The 25,575-nt window shown below is 52.0% G+C and overlaps 1 protein-coding gene across 1 annotated transcript in view; it reads left to right on the forward strand.

Moving 5' to 3' along the window:
• The window catches only part of CDC20B (cell division cycle 20B), a 94,571-nt gene that overhangs the window by 19,148 nt on the left and 49,848 nt on the right, over positions 1-25,575 (forward strand). The window contains exon 3 of the mRNA XM_075342755.1: positions 1,147-1,161. Within this exon, the coding sequence (XP_075198870.1) occupies positions 1,147-1,161 (15 nt within the window). The remainder of the gene's footprint in view (positions 1-1,146; positions 1,162-25,575) is intronic.

The following is a 25,575-nucleotide window of genomic DNA, read 5'->3' on the forward strand; positions in this document are numbered from 1 at the left end:
ATAGAATAATGGGCCCCACATAGCCCTCCATACAAAACAATGGGCCCCAAATAGTCCTCCATACAGAATAATGGGCCCCACATAACATTTCATACAGAATAAGGGGCCCACATAGTCTTCCATAAAGCGTAAACGGCCCCAAATAGTCATCCATACAGAGTAATGGGCCCCACATAGCCCTCCATAAAGAACAATAGGCCCCACATAGTCCTCCATACAGAGGAATAGGCCCTGCATAGTCCTACATACAGAGGCATGGGCCTCATAGTCTTCCATACAGAGGAATGGGTCTCACATAGTCCTCCATACAGAATAATGGCCCCATATATTCCTCCGTACAGAGGAATGAGCCTCACATAGTCATCCATACAGAGTAATGGGCCCCACATAGTCCTCCATACAGAGTAATGGGCCCTGCATAGTCCTCCATACAGAATAATAGGCCTCACATAGTCCTCCATACAGAGGAATGGGTCTCAAATAGTCCTCCACACAGAATAATAGGCCCCATATAGTCCTCCGTACAGAATAATGGGCCCCACATATTCTACCATACAGAATAATGGGTCCCAGATGGCCCTCTGTCATGAAAATATAATCGGCAGTTATGTTTTCACGATTCCTTGGCCAGGAGAGACCCCTTCCCTCCAGAGCACTATCAAACTAACACCCAGCAAATGCTTTTCTGGAAAGGGGCTGTAACAGATATATATATCAATTAAACTACAAGAGCTCTCCCCTAGTACTTCTTCTAAGACCCCCTGTTGACTCGGAGACAAGGAGCCTAGGTTGTGTATATGTGACGCCCTGGGCACGCCAGGGGTCACAGGTCATCACACCACCACACCCTACATCCCAGTTAGGAACACCAAAGCTATTCAAATCCTTGTTGCCTTCCTCCAGGGGCTGATGTTCACACCAGGGGGTGGACCAGGCGGTTGGCTCCGCCCACCGAGGAGTACACAGCCCTGGAGGCGGGAGAAACCAGTAGTCAAGTTCAGGAGGAGGAAGTGACAAGAGTCAGCTCAGGGAAGAGCTTGAGAACAGTTTAGGAGAGGAAAGTGAAAGTGAAGTGGTAGTGGAGCAAAGAAGAAAAGGAGCAAACGTGAGCGCAGAAAGACCTGAAGTTAGTCCAGCTAAGTGCAGGACAGTGTCAGCAAGGTCAGCAACAGCGGTGATTGTCTGAAGGGGGACTGCTCGGAGGTTGCTGGAAGGACCGCGTATGGGTAGTGGCCCGGCGGTCTGGAGCAGTATATGAAGGACAGTCAGCACCAGGGCAGGGGCCTCTCGGACCCCGGCAAGGCTAGGAGTCGCCATAATTTGCCGAATCCGTCAGTGAAGGGGACGTCGATCCCCCAACAGCCAAGTCCCGATTGAAGACAACCGTCCAACCATTAGTGAGGAACACCGCCAGGGCACCAGCTCCGCAGGGCCAGCGTCTGCGGGCAAAGTAGGGCTCCTCCGGCCCATATCCAAGCCGGGGAGCGGGTTACCGGTGGGAACCCATCGCTACCAACTTAGAAATATCAGGTGCAGGTCAAAGGGACATCACCGTTACCTACTGGGAGAGCAAGTGCAGCCGTCCGTGGGAACCGTCTTTCCAGCCGTGTGGTTTACCGTAAAACTGTGTCAACGTCTCAGGCTGAGTGAGTACCACAGTGCCGCAAGGCACAGCGCTGCCCCCGCGTCCCTGCGCCCACCAGGCCCTGCACCTCCCTCACCATCACTGGGCCCCGGGATCACCAACCCCTACCCACGGAGGGGCAACACAACACCTGGCTGCTCCGCATCACCACTCCCGGGATCCCCATATTGAGCAGCGGTGGTGCTACAAATCACCACAACCGTGGGTGGCGTCATGGCGTCATGGACAATCTCCCCAACAAGTTTCCCCTTTTCACTCACGGGCGAGGAGTGCCGCTCGAGAAACCCCCGGGATCCGGCCCACCGCTCGAGCCACCACTGAGCAGCAGCAGCCCGGACCCGAGCAGAGGGGTGAGCGCGGTGCCGGAACCCTCCTCCCCGTCCGCGACAACTTGGCGTCACGAACAGGATCTTACCGCTCTGCCGTTGGGTAGAGGTGCGCCTTGTGACCGCCGGAGGTATCCGGCTGAAAATTTTCAGAAGTCGCCATCTTTGGCACGAAAAGTTCCCGCTCGAGCGTCTTCTCGAGTAGCAGAGGCGTGAAGGCCAAAACTCCGCCCCAATAGAGGAGTGGCCGGAAAGAAGCTAAGGGGGACGCGATGGCGACTGGCTGCATGTGAAAGCAGCTATAAAAGCAGGGACGCCAGGACCCTGCAGTCACTCCGTTCCTGGAAGAAGAAGTCGCTATGTGGATGCCGTCCCGAAACACCGTGGCCCCCGCGCCGGGAACCGCAGTGTGGGTGGAAATCCGGACCGCACAGCTCCACCTAAGGCTGCAGGTCAAGATGCAGCTCCTCTTGGAGGAGTGGGAGACCGACATGGCGGACATTATAGCCACCGTGCGGAGACGCGAGGAGGAGGCGGAGGAAGGGAGGGTGAGTGACCCACGCCCCTATGTCCCCGAGGGACCGGTCGCTGCGGCTGAGGGACCCGGTCCAAGCCCTCTCCCCCCGTTGCCTCCCTCGCCACCCGTCTCGGAGGCCGTGACCCCGCCACTAGGCCCGCTGCCACCGCAACCGGTAGCGATGCCCAGCATGCCCGCCCCGGCGGGCCGACCTGTAGCCGGAGCCCGTAGCAAGTCGGAGGTGTTGCCGTGGAAGGCCCCGAAGTCTGCACCGGAGGCAGCCCCTAAAAAGTTCCCCGAGCCGGAGCCGATGACCCGCTCCGAGCCGAAGGCCAAGCCGCGGAAAGCCCCTGTGCCCATCCCCCACACCTCGGCTGAGGTAGCGCCGGGTTGTTGCTGTAAGGCAGCGCCCAAGGCCAAGGCACCGCGGGACACGCCGCCCAGATTCCTGACAGTGGGCAACATCCAGGATGTCCCCCGGGGCCCGACCCGTGCGCCGGAGCTCGCAGCAGCGCCGTATTGGGACAGGGAGCCGGTACCGCTGGGCCTGGAGATCGGAGAGAGGGAGAGGAAGAAGGCCGAGCTGGTGGCCCGAGCTATCCGGGAAAAGGAGAACATCCGCCAGGCCACGTTCCGTGTCCGGGGTCCGCTGTACGAGGGGCAGGTGAGGCGGTTTGATGTCCGCCGGGGCTACGGGTTTATCTATGAACCGGGCCTGGAGGCCGAAGTGTTTGTAGCCCGGCGGGATGTGAATGCCCCCTTGCCTGAGGAGCATCCCGGCCGCAACCTAATGCCGGGAGACATTGTTCAATACACCCGACACTGCGGAGAGAGGGGGTGGTTTGCCCTAGATGTCAAACTGCGGGGCAGCCAGGAGAGCAGAGTGAGTCCTGCACCCCCTCCCTCGGATGAAGCTGAAGGCCTGGAGTAGGGCAGCGGAGCACCGTTGTCCAGTCCCCGTTGGGACCACTAGAGTGTGTTTGTTTGAAAAGTTTACAGAAAATGATAAGTGAAATAATAACCGAAGTTTAACCAGATTCTCAGTGATTGAACCGGCCGGAGCCGGCACCGTTGTCCCCGTGGGGACCGTTTAAAAAGTTTTGCATGGGAACTATCCATGGACAAGCCCGTGAACTTGCAGGGCAACCACAAACATTAAGTGGCTTGTAAATATGTTGTTTTACCGTACCGTTTCCGCAGTTGCCGCCTCCGGAGAGGCAGGTTGGAGGGAGGGCCCTCAGCAGAGCAGGCTGGGGCCCAGCCACCACAGGAACCGGTGGCTACCCTCTGGCGGGGAAGGACAGATCCCGCTCGAGTAACGTGTGCTGGACTGTGGGTCAAGGGGTGCTGCCTGGGTTTTAGGGGCAGCATCAGGGCCAGGTTGCTTGGGTGGGAGAGAGCGGAAACCGTACCCATAAAACCGTTTAGTAACGTTTAAGAAATGTGCCTCCCGTTGTGGGATGATGTTATAATTTACATGTTACCGTTTACCTTTTTCAGAAAATAAAACCGGTGTTGGACGGGCAGCCCGCGGACAGTCTGCATTTTGCTAAGGGGGAATGTGACGCCCTGGGCAAGCCAGGGGTCACAGGTCATCACACCACCACACCCTACATCCCAGTTAGGAACACCGAAGCTATTCAAATCCTTGTTGCCTTCCTCCAGGGGCTGATGTTCACACCAGGGGGTGGGCCAGGCGGTTGGCTCCGCCCACCGAGGAGTACACAGCCCTGGAGGCGGGAGAAACCAGTAGTCAAGTTCAGGAGGAGGAAGTGACAAGAGTCAGCTCAGGGAAGAGCTTGAGAACAGTTTAGGAGAGGAAAGTGAAAGTGAAGTGGTAGTGGAGCAAAGAAGAAAAGGAGCAAACGTGAGCGCAGAAAGACCTGAAGTTAGTCCAGCTAAGTGCAGGACAGTGTCAGCAAGGTCAGCAACAGCGGTGATTGTCTGGAGGGGGACTGCTCGGAGGTTGCTGGAAGGACCGCGTATGGGTAGTGGCCCGGCGGTCTGGAGCAGTATACGAAGGACAGTCAGCACCAGGGCAGGGGCCTCTCGGACTCCGGCAAGGCTAGGAGTCGCCATAATTTGCCGAATCCGTCAGTGAAGGGGACGTCGATCCCCCAACAGCCAAGTCCCGATTGAAGACAACCGTCCAACCATTAGTGAGGAACACCGCCACCGCCAGGGCACCAGCTCCTCAGGGCCAGCATCTGCGGGCAAAGTAGGGCTCCTCCGTCCCATATCCAAGCCGGGGAGCGGGTTACCGGTGGGAACCCATCGCTACCAACTTAGAAATATCAGGTGCAGGTCAAAGGGACATCACCGTTACCTACTGGGAGAGCAAGTGCAGCCGTCCGTGGGAACCGTCTTTCCAGCCGTGTGGTTTACCGTAAAACTGTGTCAACGTCTCAGGCTGAGTGAGTACCACAGTGCCGCAAGGCACAGCGCTGCCCCCGCGTCCCTGCGCCCACCAGGCCCTGCACCTCCCTCACCATCACTGGGCCCCGGGATCACCAACCCCTACCCACGGAGGGGCAACACAACACCTGGCTACTCCGCATCACCACTCCCGGGATCCCCATATTGAGCAGCGGTGGTGCTACAAATCACCACAACCGTGGGTGGCGTCATGGACAATCTCCCCAACAAGTTTCCCCTTTTCACTCACGGGCGAGGAGTGCCGCTCGAGAAACCCCCGGGATCCGGCCCACCGCTCGAGCCACCACTGAGCAGCAGCAGCCGGACCCGAGCAGAGGGGTGAGCGCGGTGCCGGCACCCTCCTCCCCGCCCGCGACATATACATGTGGGTGGAGAAGTGGCTCTACTACAGGATACCATTTCTGGGAAATGAGAATTCCATCAGCCGACTTGGTACCACTGGGAAAGTATTATTATTGCACGGTACATAAATCCCACAGATTATGGTATGGTGGGCATGCCGCTGATCTGAGGATTCCATCCCGCACCTAAGGCATATTTTAACTTAATCGTAGGACCTCCAGAAGAGCCACAAATTAATATCTGCCATCCAGAACACACTAGATGTCCCTTGTTTAGTATCCACATTCTACTAAAATTGTAATATGAAGTATGAGGGTAATATCTTCCACGTGGGATGCACTTAGGCGAAGATATGACGAAAGTTGAGAATTCCATACTTCTGTGAGAGTGAAGCCCCCTCCCCTACATGATGTCACCCAGAGGTGGCGGCTGTGGGTGTGACGGAGGTTATTATAAGCAAATGCCTCATTATACTTGGGGTCAATGCCTAGGAATACATTCTGTATATAGGATTGTCCATTTCCTGGGGTGCCTCTCCCCAATATCTGACCCGTATCTGCGACCAGGTGTAGTACTTTCTTTAAGTTTTCCCTTTTTATTTTATGTAACTGTATACTGTATTTGTATTGTTCACTTCTGTAAATTCCTGTATATTTTATAAATATTACATTTTATATATGAAAAATAAAAGGCAGTAACTTCTTTCCCCTTGCTCTATATACAAACCCCGAACCTAAAAAGCCTTATGCTATCTGAAACGGGTGTCCAATCTTGAAGGTTGCTGGTTTCAGCGACATTATTTTTTGCATAGGATTATTGTGGGGCTACCAGTAAGAGTACCGAGTTAGATATATATTCCATTAGCGGGAATTGGTGATATATATGCACAGGGCTGGCCTAAAGGCTACTTTACACGCTGTGATATCGGTCCCGATATCGCTAGCGTGGGTACCCGCCCCCATCTGTTGTGCGACACGGGCAAAACGCTGCCCGTGCCGCACAACATCGCGCAGACCCGTCACACATACTTACCTGCCCGGCGACGTCGCTGTGGCCGGCGAACCGCCTCCTTTCTAAGGGGCGGTCCGTGCGGCGTCACAGCGACGTCACTGAGCGGCCGACCAATAGAAGCGGCCGGGAGGCAGGTAAGGAGAGGTTCCTCGTTCCTGCGGCGTCACACATAGCGATGTGTGCTGCCGCAGGAGCGACGAACTACATCGTTACTGCTGCAGTAACGATAATTGAGAAAGGACCCCCATGTCACCGATGAGCGATTTTGCACGTTTTTGCAACGATGCAAAATCGCTCATTGGTGTCACACGCAGCAATATCGCTAATGCGGCCGGATGTGCGTCACAAATTCCGTGACCCCAACGACTCCGCATTAGCGATGTCGCAGCGTGTAAAGCCCCCTTTAGGCTAAATGGCGCCCTGTGCCAAATTACCCTTTGGTGCCCCCCAAACCATGTCACAAGCGACCTGCAGCCAATCAGCAGCTGGTTTACTCTCTCATCCTTTAGATAAAACTGACATCCAGAGGAAGTCATGAAACAGCAGCAGCTCTCATTTCTTCTGGATTACAGTTTTGAAAGAGGGATAGTGAAGCAGCCGCTGATTGGCTGCAGATCACAAGACCCCGGTGCCTGGTTGTATTGCTTTTCTGCTGCGTTTGTTTTTTTCATGTACTGTAAAATGACAAAAAAGCCTCGCCCTAAGCATACTGCAATTTAGTTATTTAAAAAAAAATAAAAATCATTTGCAAAAAACATCCTGAAGTCTATATGTATGCGCCGTTGTTACTGGCTTCATTTCTGGTGTCTATTCAATGAGGGTATTCTGTGTCCTTTAAGTATATAGAGCGAGGGGCTTCTTCCAATTTTAGCCGCCCCACGAATGAGAAGGTTACTTCTTTTAGCCGTTTCATGGCTTTTGAAGCCTACAGCAGCTAAAATAATTAACCAAAGACGGAACATGTGCACAGCAAAATCATTTTGAAATTCCTGTGCATCATGTCCCTTTGCTATGGTGTATTTGCAGTGCTTTTTTAGGCAGGCACTCCCTGTTGCTCACACGCTTTATCTGTTGTGCACAGAAACATGTCCGCTTTTTTCCGGCATCACTGATGTCCCACAGACCACACTATGGTGTGATCCGTGAAACATGTACCAGAAAAACACGGACTTTGAAAATAAAGTGATTTTTACATTCAACTTCTCCAGCTGTCTACGGCCTCTGCTGACTGCTGCTTCCTGCTCGGCTAATTACTGTCATACATATTCATTTTATGCATGGCACAGCTGACCCGGAAGTACTTGCAGAGGGGAGACACAACGGCGGCCAGATGCAGCAGAGCAGGAGAGTTCAGCACCACGGACAGCAGGAGCGGGGGCAGGTGAGTTTATCTCCATGTGGTATCATGTATCACAGATCACGGATTGCACATTGACAACCCACGTGTGTTGTGAATCACTGCACACAGAGGGATACATGCACTTTTAACACGTCAGTGAAAAACGACAAGCCTAAAATCTTAAATCTTAGCATATGTCAGAACGGATGCAGTCAGTAATCTCTGGTGAGGTAGCAAAAGCCTGCTGACAGATTCTCTTTGTTGGTGCTGTTACAGTGATACCAGATTTATATTGTTCAGCTTCTATCACACAGTGAAAATGCCTTTTTTTTATAAAAAAAAAAGTTTTTTCGTCGCCATATTGTGAGAACTGTAACTTTTTTCTTTTTGGAGCGAATAGGGCTGTGTGGAAGCTTTTTTGCGCAATAAGCTGAAGGATTTTTGGTACTATTATGGGGTACATACCAGTTCTTGAGTGCTATTTATTCAGATTTTTGAGGGAAAACCAGCGATTCGCTTATTCTTTTCAATTTTTTGCTCAGTTCACCATGCGATAAAAGTGATGACTCATTTATTCTTCGGGGCAGAACGATTACACTTTACCAGATTTATACAATTTTTTATACTTTGCGACGTTTGCACACTAAAAGCAATATTTTACAAAAATTAATTTCTTTTTGCATCACCATATTCTGAGAGCTGTAACTTTTTGAATTTTTTTTGTTCAAAAGAGCTTTTAGGGCTTATTCCTTGACATATGACTTTTGTTGGCTTTTTATTCAATTTTTGTGTTTTCAGTAAGACCAAAAAACATTTTTGGAGTGATTTTTCCCAAAGTTTTTTTTTTTTTTTTTAATTTACGGTGTTTGCGTAACAGCATAATAATTTCTTTATAATAACCTACACCTTAGGTTAGACATTTACTAAAAGAACAGCCCCTTTAAAAGGGCTGTCCACTAAATTTGACAACCCCTATTCATTCCATTTGTTGAAGCATAACCACATACACCCTTTGTAATAAAATGATGCCCCACTTCAATCTATAAAAGGGATGTCAACAACCCCTTCTCATTCCCCTTGTTTGCCCCAGAAAAATAAATAAAGCTATACTCCCCTCCGGTACGGCCTCGGTTCCAGCTAAGCTGCATTCCATGAGGCCTCTTGACCAAACAGCGCCCAGTGTCTTTCTCTCCGCCTTCAGACATTTGAGCAGGATGTGAGCGCTACACTGAATTTCTGCCGAAATGTCCAAAGGTGGGCATAAGAAAGCTGGCGCTGATTGCTTTTGGAGCTCGTGTGTCATAAAAATGTCACAGATGTCCCTGGAACGCAGTTTTAGACATCGCTGGAACCGAGGCTGCACTGCAGGGGTGTATAGCTTTCTTTATTTTTCTGTAGCAAACAAGGGGAATGAGAAGGGGTTGTCCAAGTAGTGGATTTCCCTTTTATGGACTGGAGTCGGGCATCATTTTATTACAAAGGGTGTACGTTGTTATGCTTCAAGGAGGTGCCATTTTACAGTAATGGTGCATATTAATATACTACTATGTAAGTGAAGCGATGGCCGAGAGGACCACCGCAGTGCAGAGTAGGTTACAGTACACAAGACGAGGTGCGAACAAAAAGGGTGTATTTATTAACAGGCGGGGAAAGAAGTGGAGAAGGCAGGTTCAGGCACGGGGTATACAGTGGCAAAACGTGATTTAACAACACTTTTGTATTCTCTAGCTGGTCCACTCAATAGCACGGTGCTCCAACTATTACAGGTTCAAGAAACACAAAAAACAGTAAGGTACAATGCTACTCTACACGTAACCTCTCTGGCCTCTGCTAAACGGGCCACACGGATGCCGTGTTCTACCTACTGAAGCCTACTTTAGCCCCTAGTATGTGCACAATATTCAACTCACAGTGATGCTGGGGACGTGGATCCAGTCCCGGGGGCCCCCCAACAACAGTCTCATCTGGAGGTGCGCACTTCTCCTGGGCCGGGTTAAGGAGATGAAAATCTTCTTCTTGCGTCCGATTACTCGCTGGTTCCCTGGTATATGTGAGTCTCTCTCTCGATTCAGAAGAAAAACTCCAATCCTCCGAGACACACCGGCTGTGTGTTCCTTCACACGCTTCTAAAAGCAAAACAGAAACTCACTTCTCTTCTTACACTCGGGCTGTCCATTAGCACACTTTCTGCAGGGGGAGCAGAACATTCCATTTCCCCTCAACACGGGGAGGTTTCTGTCTCTTAAAGTGGCAGCGTGTTTCTTATTGTCCATAGCAGTAGCACCCCTTAATATGCCTCCCCACTTAATGATGGTCGTCCTCGGCCATCACAGCTTCGAGCCTACTGAGTTTTGAAGGAAGGTTCAAACCTGTAGAGGAGACAACAATGGCAGTACAGCAGACCTAGTACATTGTTCAACATATCGGATTGGTGGAACCCCTGCAGTAGACCTCTTAGATCTTCTAAGATCTTGACTATCCGGCCCGGCTTGACTAGCTTCCAGAGGAACACTTGCTGTGGGAGCTGCAGTGGAATCTTGGCTGGTCTCTTCTTCCCGTGGCGGTAGTGGCTCATCCATGGGATCTCCGTTTCCGGAAGGCTGAGGATCCCCCCCTGCATCGGGGACTGTCCACCAGTCATCATCGACTTCACACACAGATGACGTAAGTTCAGGGAGTGGGGCAGAGACTGCAGGAGATCTTGGCGTAGAAAGAGCTTCAGACCGGCATGGTCGCAACATATTTCTGTGTAGTACTCTAGGGCCGGACGCTCCATTCTCAATTTGCACCTTGTAGACCGGGCCGTCAGCATACACCCGTTCGATTACTCTGTAGGATTGAACTTCCCATCTTTCACTCAGTTTACCCTTGGGGCGTTTCTCTCTGACTAACACTCGATCTCCAGGTTGAAGCGGTATCTCTTGAATCGGTTTAGGGTTCATATGTTCTTTCTTCTGTAGCTGTTGACAAGCCAACCGACGCATCGTCTGTAGTCGTTGTCGATGTTCTTTCACCCACGAAGTGACAGTTCGTTCCATGAATTCCTCTGGCTGCTCCAACTTCAGCTCGATGATTTCTCGCCCAACTCTTCCAAACAGCAGTAGATATGGGGTGTAACCTGTAGTGGAGTGAACTCGGTTATTGTAGGCCCAGACCAGTACTGCCAGGTAATCCGGCCAACATGCCTTCTTATCTTCCTCTAATGTTCTCAGCATTTGAAGTAGAGTTCGGTTGAAGCGTTCACATGCTCCATTGCCTTGGGGATGGTAAGGTGTAGTCCGAGATCGCTCGATGTCATACATGCGACATAATTCCTCCATCACCTTGCCTTGAAAACATGCACCTTGATCGGAGTGGATCCGCTTCGGGCATCCATACACCCGGATGAAGTCTTAGCAGATGGCCCGTGCCGCCGACTCAGCAGTCTGATCTCTAGTCGGGGTGACTACAGCGAACTTGGAGAAATGGTCGGTCATAACCAAACAGTAATGTAGTCCCCGAGTGGAGTGTCCCACGAGGAGATAATCAATCATCAACAGTTCTAGCGGTTCTTTGGTCTGTATGGTCTGAACGGGTGCCCTTTGTTCGGTGCTTTTAACGAGGTCGCATACTCGACATTGCCGGCAAACCTCTTCCACCACAGACTCCAACCTGGGGCAGTACACGTACTGCTGTAACCATTGGTAGGTCTTTGCAGGTCCAAAGTGAGCGCCAAACTCGTGAGCTTCCTTAGCTACCTCTTGAGCCATTTTTCCGGGGATGACCACCTGCCATCTTGCTTCTATATCTTTTGGCTGTTGTCTCTTACGATATAACACTGATCCTCGAACTTCCAGTCTATCCCACTGGTGTAAGACACTCTTCATCTCGGCGTCCAGGTTAGCCCTTTCTTGTTTGTCTGGCTTCTGCTTCTCAGTTACCCAGTGTTTCATCTGTTGCAGCCCTTCGTCTGCATCTTGAGCACGTCCCCATTCTTCATTGGTTCTCACCAGGGACCGGGGCAGTGTGCAAGCCTGCCTACTCAACTGGGACGCAAACCACCGAGGGCCAAAACTTGCTAAAGTCTGGCGTTTCTTACTCCTCTAATCGTTCATCGAGATCCCCCACTGGGGTCTCCACCGTCACTCTTGACAGCCCATCCGCATTTGCGTTTTCGGTAGCAGGGCGATAACAGATGGTAAAGTCAAACTTTGCAAGGCGAGCCACCCACCGTTGTTCCAAGGCTCCCAATTTGGTGTTCTCAAGGTGGGCCAGAGGATTATTGTCTGTCCGGACCTGGATCTTGGTTCCTGTCAGGAAGCCAGCAAATTTCTCTGTCATGGCCCACACTAGGGCCAGGAGCTCTAGTCGAAAGGAGCTGTAATTGTGGGGGTTTCTTTCGCTGTCCCGCAGGGACCTACTGGTGTAGCCAATGACTCTCTCATGTCCATTTTGCATCTGAGACAATACGGCACCGAGTCCATGCAGCCTACCATCTGTGTACAGCAGGAATGGTCGGTCGAAGTCCGCATAGGCCAGGATCGGGGCTGAAGTAAGGGCATTCTTCATAGCCAGAAAAGCCTCATCTTGTCTCTGAGCCCAAGAGATGCTCTGGTTCTTCGACACTCCGGTGGTCCCCCTCAGCAGCTCGTTCAAAGGACCCGCCACCTTTGCGAAGTCTTTGACGAACCGGCGGTAATACCCGGCGAGTCCAAGAAATGCCTTGAGTTCCCTCACCGTTCGAGGGACTGGCCACTTCTGAATGGCCGCCACCTTTTCTGCGGAGGGTAGGACTCCATCTTGTGACACTGTGTGGCCCAGGTACTCGATCTCTCTCTTGAAGAGGTGGCATTTTTTGGGCTTCACCTTCAGGTTATAAGCCTGCAGTCTCCCGAGTACCTGTCCAAGCCGGTCAAGGTGTTCTTTGAACGTGGCCGAGAACACGATTATGTCATCCAGATAGATCAGGGTCGCTTCAAAATTTAGGTCTCCCAAGCACTTTTCCATCAGCCGTTGAAACGTGCCCGGAGCATTGGAGAGTCTGAAGGGCATCCAGTTAAACTCAAACAATCCCATTGGGAGGATGAACGCGGTCTTGGCTTTGTCTTTTTCCGCCACAGGTACTTGCCAGTACCCGCTTGCTAGATCCAAGGTGAAGAAGTACTTGGCCTTCCCCAAGGCCGTCAAGGATTCTTCGATTCGTGGTAATGGGTACGAGTCGCGAACGGTACAAGCGTTGAGTTTTCTGTAGTCTACACAGAACCGGATGGTTCCATCCTTTTTCTTGATGAGTACCACCGGGGCCGCCCAAGGGCTCTGGCTGCCCTGCACTATTCCTAAATCCAGCATCTGCTTCAGTAACATCTTTACCTCTTGGTACATCTTGGGAGGGATCTGTCGGTACCGTTCTCGAATCGGACGAGCTTCCCCGGTCGGTATCTCATGCATGATGGCTTCAGTGCAGCCGAAATCTTCAGCGTGGCGAGCGAATGCGGCCTGGTTCTCCCACAGCATAGCTTCTACTGCTTGCACACGCTCAGGGCCCAGCGAATTCACATCCACTTCCATCTGATCGAGGATGGCCTTTCCACTCCACTCTGGGGATGGCATCACTTTGGCCCTCGCAGAGACTGCTAGGGTCCACCCCACACCTTCTATCGGCGATAAGGATATCTCTTTATGACTCATTACCTCGCCTTTATGTACGTACACCAGGGCCAGATCCGTCCCTCGAGGCAAGGTGGCCTCACCGGGGCCCACATTCAAGGCTCTGATAGGGACGCGTCCTTGTTGGACCACAGCTACCGTACGAGCTATCATAACTTCTTGGTCCACTCTTCCGGTTGCTACAGGCTGAACAATCATTTCTATCCCATCGAGATTGCGATAGGTTCCCACTGGGAGGTGTAATATACTTTCTCGGCCGGGAGGCAGGATTATAGGTTCCTTCCCAGGAGCCCTGATGACCCCTACCGTCTGATGAGATGGCACACTCTTCTGCGTCCCACAGACGCGGATCAGCCGTTGAAGTGCTTCCTGTGTAGGCTTATGTGTAGTAGCTTGCTTCCAGTATCCGGGTCCCCGTTTGGTGAACATAATCTGATCTAATTCACATAGGACATTCATCCCCAATATTACAGGTACATCTTCGTTGATGGGCTCGGGGACTAGTAGGATCCCTTTTTTCCCCACTTCTTGCCCACAGATTCGAACATTCATCCACACAACTCCTGTGACCGGGATCGGTTGTTGATTAGCAGCAAACACCTGGATCAGGGTCTCTTTCTCTGGCCTGGCCAGTGTCTGGAAATGTTGATTGAAATATGCTTCTGGCATCGTCGTCACTTGTGACCCAGTATCTATCAAGCAATTCACTGGGACACTCTCGAATTCAGCACGTAGGATGGGACAACCAGCGATCAAATGTTCGTTATGATACGGAGCGGCCTCCCTCCTCGCCTCCCCCGCAGAGTGCCGCACTACTCTGGGGGTTGGTAGTTTAACAATGGCTTCCGTTGGCTTTGAGTGTTATTCCGGCACCCCTTGGCAATATGCCCCCGATCTCCACATCACCAGCAGTGGATGTCTTCTCGCTGGGGAATACCTCGTGTCTCTGGTGGCTGACGAGAGGAACCCTGCAGCCTCCAGTCCCCCATTGGTAGAGCCGAGGAAATATTGCGTGAGTATGATGTGCCAGGTTGGAAGGAGGAGGATGCAGCTGGGTAGGGATGTTCACCAGACAAGTCCCTCATTCTTTGCTCCATCTGGGTCAGCTTCTCCTGTACGTTGAGAACGGATTTCTGTAAATCTTGCACCACCTGGACCAGTCCCACCTGGCAGTTTGGGTCCACGCTGGAGGTGGCGGTTTGGACGCGCACCACCCCAGATGCGTAACATTTTTCTTTACTTCAGGCTACTGCTTCTGCTAGGATTTGACGAAAAGTAAGAGCCGGATTCGCTCTGACCCGTTCTGCCAGGGCTCGCCGCAAGGATACGCTATGCAATCCCAGAACAAACTGTTCCCGGAGTATCCGGTCGGTAGAGCCTATGCCGCCGAGTCCATCTGACTCCTTTCTCTGGACCTCCGCTAACACTTCTTGTAGTGCTGTTGCATACTGAGAGATCCCTTCTTCTTCCCGCTGCAGCCTCGAAAAAAATTTGGCGCGAAGATGTCCCGCGCTAGCAGTCTCGCCATAGATCTCTTCCAAGAATCCAACTAACTCTTTCAGGGTACTACGGGTGGGTTCTGGTTGTAGACAGACATTTCTACGTGCTTCTCCCTCTAGGGCAGTCAAAGCGATGTCCACCTCAAGCTTTGGGCCGATGTTATACACTTTCAGGGTGCTCTGCAGCCGGGACACCCAGTCGCACAGTGCCATGTTACTGCCATCGAATTTTGGTAGCACACTAAATATGGTGCCCATTGGAAGTGTCCTTGCAGGGGTTCCACTATTGCCCACAGCACCCCCATTAATATTAGCGTTCCCGCCGTTGCTGTCTGCTGCCTCCATCTTGGTGACCGTACCCTGCTCGCAGCGCCACTTGAAGCGATGGCCGAGAGGACCACTGCAGTGCAGAGTAGGTTACAGTACACAAGACGAGGTGCGAACAAAAAGGGTATATTTATTAACAGGCGGGGAAAGATGTGGAGAAGGCAGGTTCAGGCACGGGGTATACAGTGGCAAAACGTGATTTAACAACACTTTAGTATTGTCTAGCTGGTCCGCTCAATAGCACGGTGCTCCAACTATTACAGGTTCAAGAAACACAAAAAACAGTAAGGTACAATGCTACTCTACACGTAACCTCTCTGGCCTCTGCTAAACGGGCCACACAGATGCCGTGTTCTACCTACTGAAGCCTACTTTAGCCCCTAGTATGTGCACAATATTCAACTCACAGTGATGCTGGGGACGTGGATCCAGTCCCGGGGGCCCCCCAACAACAGTCTCATCCGGAGGTGCGCACTTCTCCTGGGCCGGGTTAAGGAGATCAAAATCTTCTTCTTGCGTCCGATTCCTCGCTGGTTCCCTGGGATATGTGAGTCTCTCTCTCGATTCAGAAGAAAAACCCCAATCCTCGAGACACACCGGCTGTGTGTTCCTTCACACGCTTCTAAAAGCAAAACAGAAACTCACTTCTCTTCTTACACTCGGGCTGTCCATTAGCACACTTTCTGCAGGGGGAGCAGAACATTCCATTTCCCCTCAACACGGGGAGGTTTCTGTCTCTTAAAGTAGCAGCGTGTTTCTTATTGTCCATAGCAGTAGCACCCCGTAGTATAAGGACACACACACACACACACACACACACACACACACACACACACACACACACACACACACACACACACAACACCCCTTGCATGAAAATGATGCCCAATCCAGGAACACAATCACATATCCTTGATGGTAACAAAAGCACATACCATATTTTTTGTTTTATAAGATGTGCCGGATTATAAGACCCACCCCAAATTTAGAGATAAAAAAAAGGTAAAATATTGGGGTCCGTCTTATACTCCATTGTTGTCTTACTAGAGAGGGAGAAGAGTCACAGGAGGCAGGCACGGCGGTGGAAACGGTGTGGCGGTGCTGGCAGCAGAAGCTGTGCTGGCTGTGGGGAGCAGGCTGGTGCGGTGGGTGTCCCAGATGCTCTGTCAGCGGTGCGGGCTTCAAAGAAATAGCCTCCGGAGCAGATTGAGCTCTCAGTTCAATGACAAGATCTTGAGCTAAGGGCTCCATCTGTACACGCGCCGCCCCGGACGCCATCATTTGCACCTAGAGCATCTGGGACATCAGCCATACCGCCCTGCTCCACACAGCTACCGTTGCCCGCAAAGACAGATATCCAGCCGGCCGGCCTCCAGCACAGAGAGGCAGGCAGCCGGCCAACCGCCCGCAGAGAGAGGCAGCCGGTCACCCGCAGAGAGAGGCAGCCAGTCGCCCGCAGAGAGGGGCAGCAGGTCGCCCACAGAGAGGGGCAGCCGGTCGCCCGCAGAGAGGGGCAGCCGGTCGCCCGCAGAGAGGGGCAGCCGGTCGCCCGCAGAGAGGGGCAGCCGGTCGCCCGCAGAGAGGGGCAGCCGGTCGCCCGCGCAGAGAGGCAGCCGGTCGCCCGCGCAGAGAGGCAGCCGGTCGCTCGCGCAGAGAGGCAGGCGGTAGCCCGCACAGAGAGGCAGCCGGTCGCTCGTGCAGAGAGGCAGGCAGTCGCCCGCACAGAGAGGCAGGCGGCCGGCCAGCCCGCACAGACAAGCGGCCGGCGCCCGCACAGAGAGGCAGGCGGCCGGCCGCCCACACAGAGATTCAGGCGGCCGGCCGTCCGCACAGACAAACGGCCATCCGCCCGCACAGAGAGGCAGGCGGCTGCCTGCCCACCCGCACAGACAAGTGGCCGGCGCCAGCACAGAGAGGCAGGCGGCTGCCCACCCGCCCACACAGACAAGCGGCCAGTGCCCACACAGAGAGGCAGGCGGCCGCCCGCCCTCCCACCCGCACAGACAAGCGGCCGCCCGCCCGCACAGACAAGCAGCCGGCGCCCGCAAAAAGAGGCAGGCAGCTGGCCGGCCACACGCACAGACAAGCAGCCGGCGCCCGCAAAGAAACGCAGGCACCCGGCCACCTGCACAGAGAGGCAGGCGCCCGGTCGCCCGCACAGAGAGGCAGGCACCCGGCCACCCGCACAGAGAGGCAGGCAATTAACTTCTTACCTCTCTGCGGCGCCCCCGTGAAGCATGGCCGTCGGCGCCCTGTGCGGCCGCACAAGTCGCACATGCCTAAAGCCGGCCATGTATATGCATTACCTTTGCTCTGAGATCTTCAATATAGGGCATAATAGTAGCTCAACAGCCTCAGTTACTTATTGTCCGGCAGTTCCGAAACTGACCTGACGATAAGGGGGCATTAGAGAGCAGTTGTGTCCTGACACCCTCCATACAGACTAATGGGCCCCACGTAGCCCTCCGTACAGACTAATGGGCCCCACGTAGCCCTCCGTACAGACTAATGGGCCCCACGTAGCCCTCCGTACGGACTAATGGGCCCCACGTAGCCCTCCGTACGGACTAATGGGCCCCACGTAGCCCTCCGTACAGACTAATGGGCCCCACTTAGCCCTCTGTACAGACTAATGGGCCCCACATAGCCCTCCGTACAGACTAATGGGCCCCACATAGCCCTCTGTACAGACTAATGGGCCCCACATAGCCCTACATACAGACTAATGGGCCCCACATAGCCCTCCGTACAGACTAATGGGCCCCACATAGCCCTCCGTACAGACTAATGGGCCCCACATAGCCCTCTGTACAGACTAATGGGCCCCATATAGCCCTCCGTACAGACTAATGGGCCCCACATAGCCCTCCGTACAGACTAATGGGCCCCACATAGCCCTCCGTACAGACTAATGGGCCCCACATAGCCCTCTGTACAGACTAATGGGCCCCACATAGCCCTCTGTACAGACTAATGGGCCCCACATAGCCCTACATACAGACTAATGGGCCCCACATAGCCCTCCGTACAGACTAATGGGCCCCACATAGCCCTCCGTACAGACTAATGGGCCCCACATAGCCCTCTGTACAGACTAATGGGCCCCATATAGCCCTCCGTACAGACTAATGGGCCCCACATAGCCCTCCGTACAGACTAATGGGCCCCACATAGCCCTCCGTACAGAATAATGGGCCCCACATAGCCCTCCGTACAGAATAATGGGCCCCACATAGCCCTCCGTACAGAATAATGGGCCCCACATAAATGGGCCCCACATAGCCCTCTGTACAGAATAATGGGCCCCACATAGCCCTCCGTATAGAATAATGGGCCCCACATAGCCCTCCGTACAGAATAATGGGTCCCACATAGCCCTCCGTACAGACTAATGGGCCCCACATAGCCCTCCGTACAGACTAATGGGCCCCACATAGCCCTCCGTACAGAATAATGGGCCCCACATAGCCCTCCGTACATAATAATGGGCTCCACATAAATGGGCCCCACATAGCCCTCTGTACAGAATAATGGGCCCCACATAGCCCTCCGTATAGAATAATGGGCCCCACATAGCCCTCCGTACAGAATAATGGGTCCCACATAGCCCTCCATACAGAATAATGGGCCCCGCACAGCCCTCCATACAGAATAATGGGTCCCGCACAGCCCTCCATACAGAATAATGGGTCCCACATAGTCCTCCATACAGAATAATGGGTCCAACATAGTCCTCCATACAGAATAATGGGTCCCATATAGTCCTCCGTACAGAATAATGGACCCCATATAGCCCTCCGTACAGAATAATGGGCCCCACATAGCCCTCCGTACAGAATAATGGGCCCCACATAAATGGGCCCCACATAGCCCTCCGTATAGGATAATGGGCCCCACATAGCCCTCCGTACAGAATAATGGGTCCCACATAGCCCTCCGTACAGAATAATGGGTCCCACATAGCCCTCCGTACAGACTAATGGGCCCCACATAGCCCTCCGTACAGACTAATGGGCCCCACATAGCCCTCCGTACAGACTAATGGGCCCCACATAGCTCTCCGTACAGACTAATGGGCCCCACATAGCCCTCCGTACAGAATAATGGGCCCCACATAGCCCTCCGTACAGAATAATGGGTCCCACATAAATGGGCCCCACAGAGCCCTCTGTACAGAATAATGGGCCCCACATAGCCCTCCGTATAGAATAATGGGCCCCACATAGCCCTCCGTACAGAATAATGGGTCCCACATAGCCCTCCATACAGAATAATGGGCCCCACACAGCCCTCCATACAGAATAATGGGTCCCGCACAGCCCTCCATACAGAATAATGGGTCCCATATAGTCCTCCATACAGAATAATGGGTCCCACATAGTCCTCCATGCAGAATAATGGGTCCAACATAGTCCTCCGTACAGAATAATGGGCCCCACACAGCCCTCCATACAGAATAATGGGTCCCGCACAGCCCTCCATACAGAATAATGGGTCCCATATAGCCCTCCGTACAGACTAATGGGCCCCACATAGCCCTCCGTACAGACTAATGGGCCCCACATAGCCCTCCGTACAGACTAATGGGCCTCATATAGCCCTCCGTACAGACTAATGGGCCCCACATAGCCCTCCGTACAGACTAATGGGCCCCACATAGCCCTCCGTACAGACTAATGGGCCCCACATAGCCCTCCGTACAGACTAATGGGCCCCACATAGCCCTCCGTACAGACTAATGGGCCCCACATAGCCCTCCGTACAGACTAATGGGCCCCACATAGCCCTCCGTACAGACTAATGGGCCCCACATAGCCCTCCGTACAGACTAATGGGCCCCACATAGCCCTCCGTACAGACTAATGGGCCCCACATAGCCCTCCGTACAGACTAATGGGCCCCACATAGCCCTCCGTACAGAATAATGGGCCCCACATAGCCCTCCGTACAGACTAATGGGCCCCACATAGCCCTCCGTACAGACTAATGGGCCCCACATAGCCCTCCGTACAGACTAATGGGCCCCACATAGCCCTCCGTACAGACTAATGGGCCCCACATAGCCCTCCGTACAGACTAATGGGCCCCACATAGCCCTCCGTACAGACTAATGGGCCCCACATAGCCCTCCGTACAGACTAATGGGCCCCACATAGCCCTCCGTACAGACTAATGGGCCCCACATAGCCCTCCGTACAGACTAATGGGCCCCACATAGCCCTCCGTACAGAATAATGGGCCCCACATAGCCCTCCGTACAAAATAATGGGCCCCACATAGCCCTCCGTACAGACTAATGGGCCCCACATAGCCCTCCATACAGACTAATGGGCTCCACATAGCCCTCCGTACAGACTAATGGGCCCCACATAGCCCTCCGTACAAAATAATGGGCCCCACATAGCCCTCCGTACAGACTAATGGGCCCCACATAGCCCTCCATACAGACTAATGGGCTCCACATAGCCCTCCGTACAGACTAATGGGCCCCACATAGCCCTCCGTACAAAATAATGGGCCCCACATAGCCCTCCGTACAAAATAATGGGCCCCACATAGCCCTCCGTACAGACTAATGGGCCCCACATAGCCCTCCATACAGACTAATGGGCTCCACATAGCCCTCCGTACAGACTAATGGGCCCCACATAGCCCTCCGTACAAAATAATGGGCCCCACATAGCCCTCCGTACAGACTAATGGGCCCCACATAGCCCTCCGTACAGACTAATGGGCCCCACATAGCCCTCCGTACAGAATAATGGGCCCCACATAAATGGGCTCCACATAGCCCTCCGTACAGAATAATGGGCCTCACATAGCCCTCCGTACAGAATAATGGGTCCCATATAGTCCTCCGTACAGAATAATGGACCCCATATAGCCCTCCGTACAGAATAATGGGCCCCACATAGCCCTCCGTACAGAATAATGGGCCCCACATAAATGGGCCCCACATAGCCCTCTGTACAGAATAATGGGCCCCACATAGCCCTCCGTATAGAATAATGGGCCCCACATAGCCCTCCGTACAGACTAATGGGCCCCACATAGCCCTCCATACAGACTAATGGGCCCCACATAGCCCTCCGTACAGACTAATGGGCCCCACATAGCCCTCCGTACAGAATAATGGGCCCCACATAGCCCTCCGTACAGAATAATGGGCCCCACATAAATGGGCCCCACATAGCCCTCTGTACAGAATAATGGGCCCCACATAGCCCTCCGTATAGAATAATGGGCCCCACATAGCCCTCCGTACAGACTAATGGGCCCCACATAGCCCTCCGTACAGACTAATGGGACCCACATAGCCCTCCGTACAGAATAATGGGCCCCACATAGCCCTCCATACAGAATAATGGGTCCCGCACAGCCCTCCATACAGAATAATGGGTCCCATATAGTCCTCCATACAGAATAATGGGTCCCACATAGTCCTCCATGCAGAATAATGGGTCCAACATAGTCCTCCATACAGAATAATGGGCCCCACACAGCCCTCCATACAGAATAATGGGTCCAACATAGTCCTCCATACAGAATAATGGGTCCCATATAGTCCTCCGTTCAGAATAATGGACCCCATATAGCCCTCCGTACAGAATAATGGGCCCCACATAGCTCTCCGTACAGAATAATGGGCCCCACATAAATGGGCCCCACATAGCCCTCTGTACAGAATAATGGGCCCCACATAGCCCTCCGTATAGAATAATGGGCCCCACATAGCCCTCCGTACAGACTAATGGGCCCCACATAGCCCTCCATACAGACTAATGGGCCCCACATAGCCCTCCGTACAGACTAATGAGCCCCACATAGCCCTCCGTACAGAATAATGGGCCCCACATAGCCCTCCGTACAGAATAATGGGCCCCACATAAATGGGCCCCACATAGCCCTCTGTACAGAATAATGGGCCCCACATAGCCCTCCGTATAGAATAATGGGCCCCACATAGCCCTCCGTACAGACTAATGGGCCCCACATAGCCCTCCGTACAGACTAATGGGACCCACATAGCCCTCCGTACAGAATAATGGGCCCCACATAGCCCTCCATACAGAATAATGGGTCCCGCACAGCCCTCCATACAGAATAATGGGTCCCATATAGTCCTCCATACAGAATAATGGGTCCCACATAGTCCTCCATGCAGAATAATGGGTCCAACATAGTCCTCCATACAGAATAATGGGCCCCACACAGCCCTCCGTACAGATTAATGGGCCCCACATAGCCCTCCGTACAGACTAATGGGCCCCACATAGCCCTCCGTACAGACTAATGGGCCCCACATAGCCCTCCGTACAGAATAATGGGCCCCACATAGCCCTCCGTACAGACTAATGGGCCCCACATAAATGGGCCCCACATAGCCCTCTGTACAGAATAATGGGCCCCACATAGCCCTCCGTATAGAATAATGGGCCCCACATAGCCCTCTGTACAGAATAATGGGTCCCACATAGCCCTCCGTACAGACTAATGGGCCCCACATAGCCCTCCGTACAGACTAATGGGCCCCACATAGCCCTCCGTACAGACTAATGGGCCCCACATAGCCCTCCGTACAGAATAATGGGCCCCACATAAATGGGCCCCACATAGCCCTCTGTACAGAATAATGGGCCCCACATAGCCCTCCGTATAGAATAATGGGCCCCACATAGCCCTCCGTACAGAATAATGGGTCCCACATAGCCCTCCATACAGAATAATGGGCCCCACACAGCCCTCCATACAGAATAATGGGTCCCGCACAGCCCTCCATACAGAATAATGGGTCCCATATAGTCCTCCATACAGAATAATGGGTCCCACATAGTCCTCCATACAGAATAATGGGTCCAACATAGTCCTCCATACAGAATAATGGGTCCCATATAGTCCTCCGTACAGAATAATGGACCCCATATAGCCCTCCGTACAGAATAATGGGCCCCACATAGCCCTCCGTACAGACTAATGGGCCCCACATAGCCCTCCGTACAGACTAATGGGCCCCACATAGCCCTCCGTACAGACTAATGGGCCCCACATAGCCCTCCGTACAGACTAATGGGCCCCACATAGCCCTCCGTACAGAATAGTGGGCCCCACATAGCCCTCCGTACAGAATAATGGGCCCCACATAAATGGGCCCCACATAGCCCTCTGTACAGAATAATGGGCCCTACATAGCCCTCCGTATAGAATAATGGGCCCCACATAGCCCTCCGTACAGAATAATGGGTCCCGCACAGCCCTCCATACAGAATAATGGGTCCCATATAGTCCTCCATACAGAATAATGGGTCCCACATAGTCCTCCATGCAGAATAATGGGTCCAACATAGTCCTCCATACAGAATAATGGGTCCCACATAGTCCTCCATACAGAATAATGGGTCCCACATAGTCCTCCATACAGAATAATGGGTCCCACATAGCCCTCCATACAGAATAATGGGTCCCGCACAGCCCTCCATACAGAATAATGGGTCCCACATAGCCCTCCATACTGAATAATGGGTCCCGCACAGCCCTCCATACAGAATAATGGGTCCCATATAGTCCTCCGTACAGAATAATGGACCCCACACAGTCCTCCATACAGAATAATGTGCCCCTCATACCACTCCATACAGAATTGGCACCTGGCATCGCAGTCCAAATAAAATCAGCCCACAGGCCAGAGTTTGAATTGGTGCCTGTTCTGAAGAAAGAGTGGGGGTTTCACTCCAAACGAGTTAAATTATTACTAATAGTACCACAGCATTTTCCATCTGAATTCCTCTTTTCCATGTACATTGTGCTTTCAGGAGGTTTTGCCACTAACTTTCATGACATAAAAATGTGAATGTATCGGTCTAATTATTAATTTGTTCCATGTAACAAAACCTTTCTGCCTAATTCATATGCCAAAAAAGTTGATAGTAATAAAACCCCCTTTAGTTGCCCATTCAGACCTTTTTTTTAAATATGTAAACTAATTATAAATTGTGAAAAAAGCCGAAATATAGAAAATGACTACAATTCATAAAAAAATCATAACAAATTCTTTATTAAATCCAAACAAGTTAGAAAGTATAAATATAAAATAGTGATGTAGTTTACAGTCTGTAGCTCCGGTAGGCAAAAATATCATCAAAGAATAGTTTTATTTTTTTATAAATATAGCAGGTTATGCCAGCATACTATAGTCGCAGAAAAATATCCTAGAACATGAAAATCACAAACCATTTCATTTTGTGGTTAATCAAGAATCGTCCTGAGTGTATAAATCTATCAACAACATACAGTATGTGGCTAATCTCGCTCCCCCTAGTGGGGTTTCTGGAAAAGTGTAGGTACACAATAATCAGTGTATACAAGAATGACCCATACCATACTCAGGATAAATAAATGACATATTATCATATACAGTGTGTCCACCCATATCCTGTCCACCACCATTAACTTGAGAACGGCGGCAGCTATAGGCATAGAAGTGGTGTCTAGGTATAGTAAAGTAGCCATGTGCTACGCAATGAAACCACCTATAGCGCCACCTGGTGGAAAACAACGGAGTTAGCTTTTTTATCTCGATAACGGAACTAGAGAGAAAAAAAAGTGAATTACAAAGTTGTAGGGCATCATCAATTCAATACGAATCGACACCTTGCATACAGAAATGCTATGATTAGAACGTGTAAAACTCATAAGGCTGCGGATGTGAAGCGATATCTCATGGAGACCTTCCTACAAGTCATTGGGTATGGTGGCTACGTGGAGCGGCCTCCACGCTCACCTGACCTGACCTCATTGCACTTCTTTCTGTGAGGTCACATCCAGCAGCAGGTGTATGCAACCCCTCCACCAACATTGCAGGACCTACGACGACGTATCACAGATGCTTGCACAAACGTGTTTCCTACCATAAGATACAATATGCTGTCCAGAGTCCAGATGTGCATTGCAGCTGACGGTGGTCACTTTGAGCATCAAAGTTAAATGAGCGCCATATGCGTGACCAGCATTCAATGTTTTGTGGGGGTCATGGGTTTCATATCATAGCATTTCTGTATGCAAGGTGTCGACTCGTATTGAGTTGATGATGTCCTACAACTTTGTAATTCACTTTTTTTCTCTATCTCATTCCATTTTCAAGATAAAAATGCTAACTCCGTTGTTTTCCACCAGGTGGTGCTATAGGTGGTTTCATTGCGTAGCGCATGGCTACTTTACTATACCTAGACACCACTTCTATGCCTATAGCTGCCGCCATTCTCAAGTTAAAGGGGGTGGACAGGATATGAGTGGACACTGCAAAGATATATGAAAAAGATAAAGATATAACAACTCTATTTTACAAAGCAGTCCCCCAAGTGTAGTCACTAGTGATAAGTGAGCACTACCATGGTCAGGTGCTTGGTAGTTGTAATGAGCAATTCATGCTTGGATGGGCGCAACTCAAGTACCCAAGTATAATGGAAGTCACTGGGGATCACAAGCGTTTT

Source organism: Anomaloglossus baeobatrachus, chromosome 1 (genome assembly GCF_048569485.1).
Source record: "Anomaloglossus baeobatrachus isolate aAnoBae1 chromosome 1, aAnoBae1.hap1, whole genome shotgun sequence".
Taxonomy (NCBI): domain Eukaryota; kingdom Metazoa; phylum Chordata; class Amphibia; order Anura; family Aromobatidae; genus Anomaloglossus; species Anomaloglossus baeobatrachus.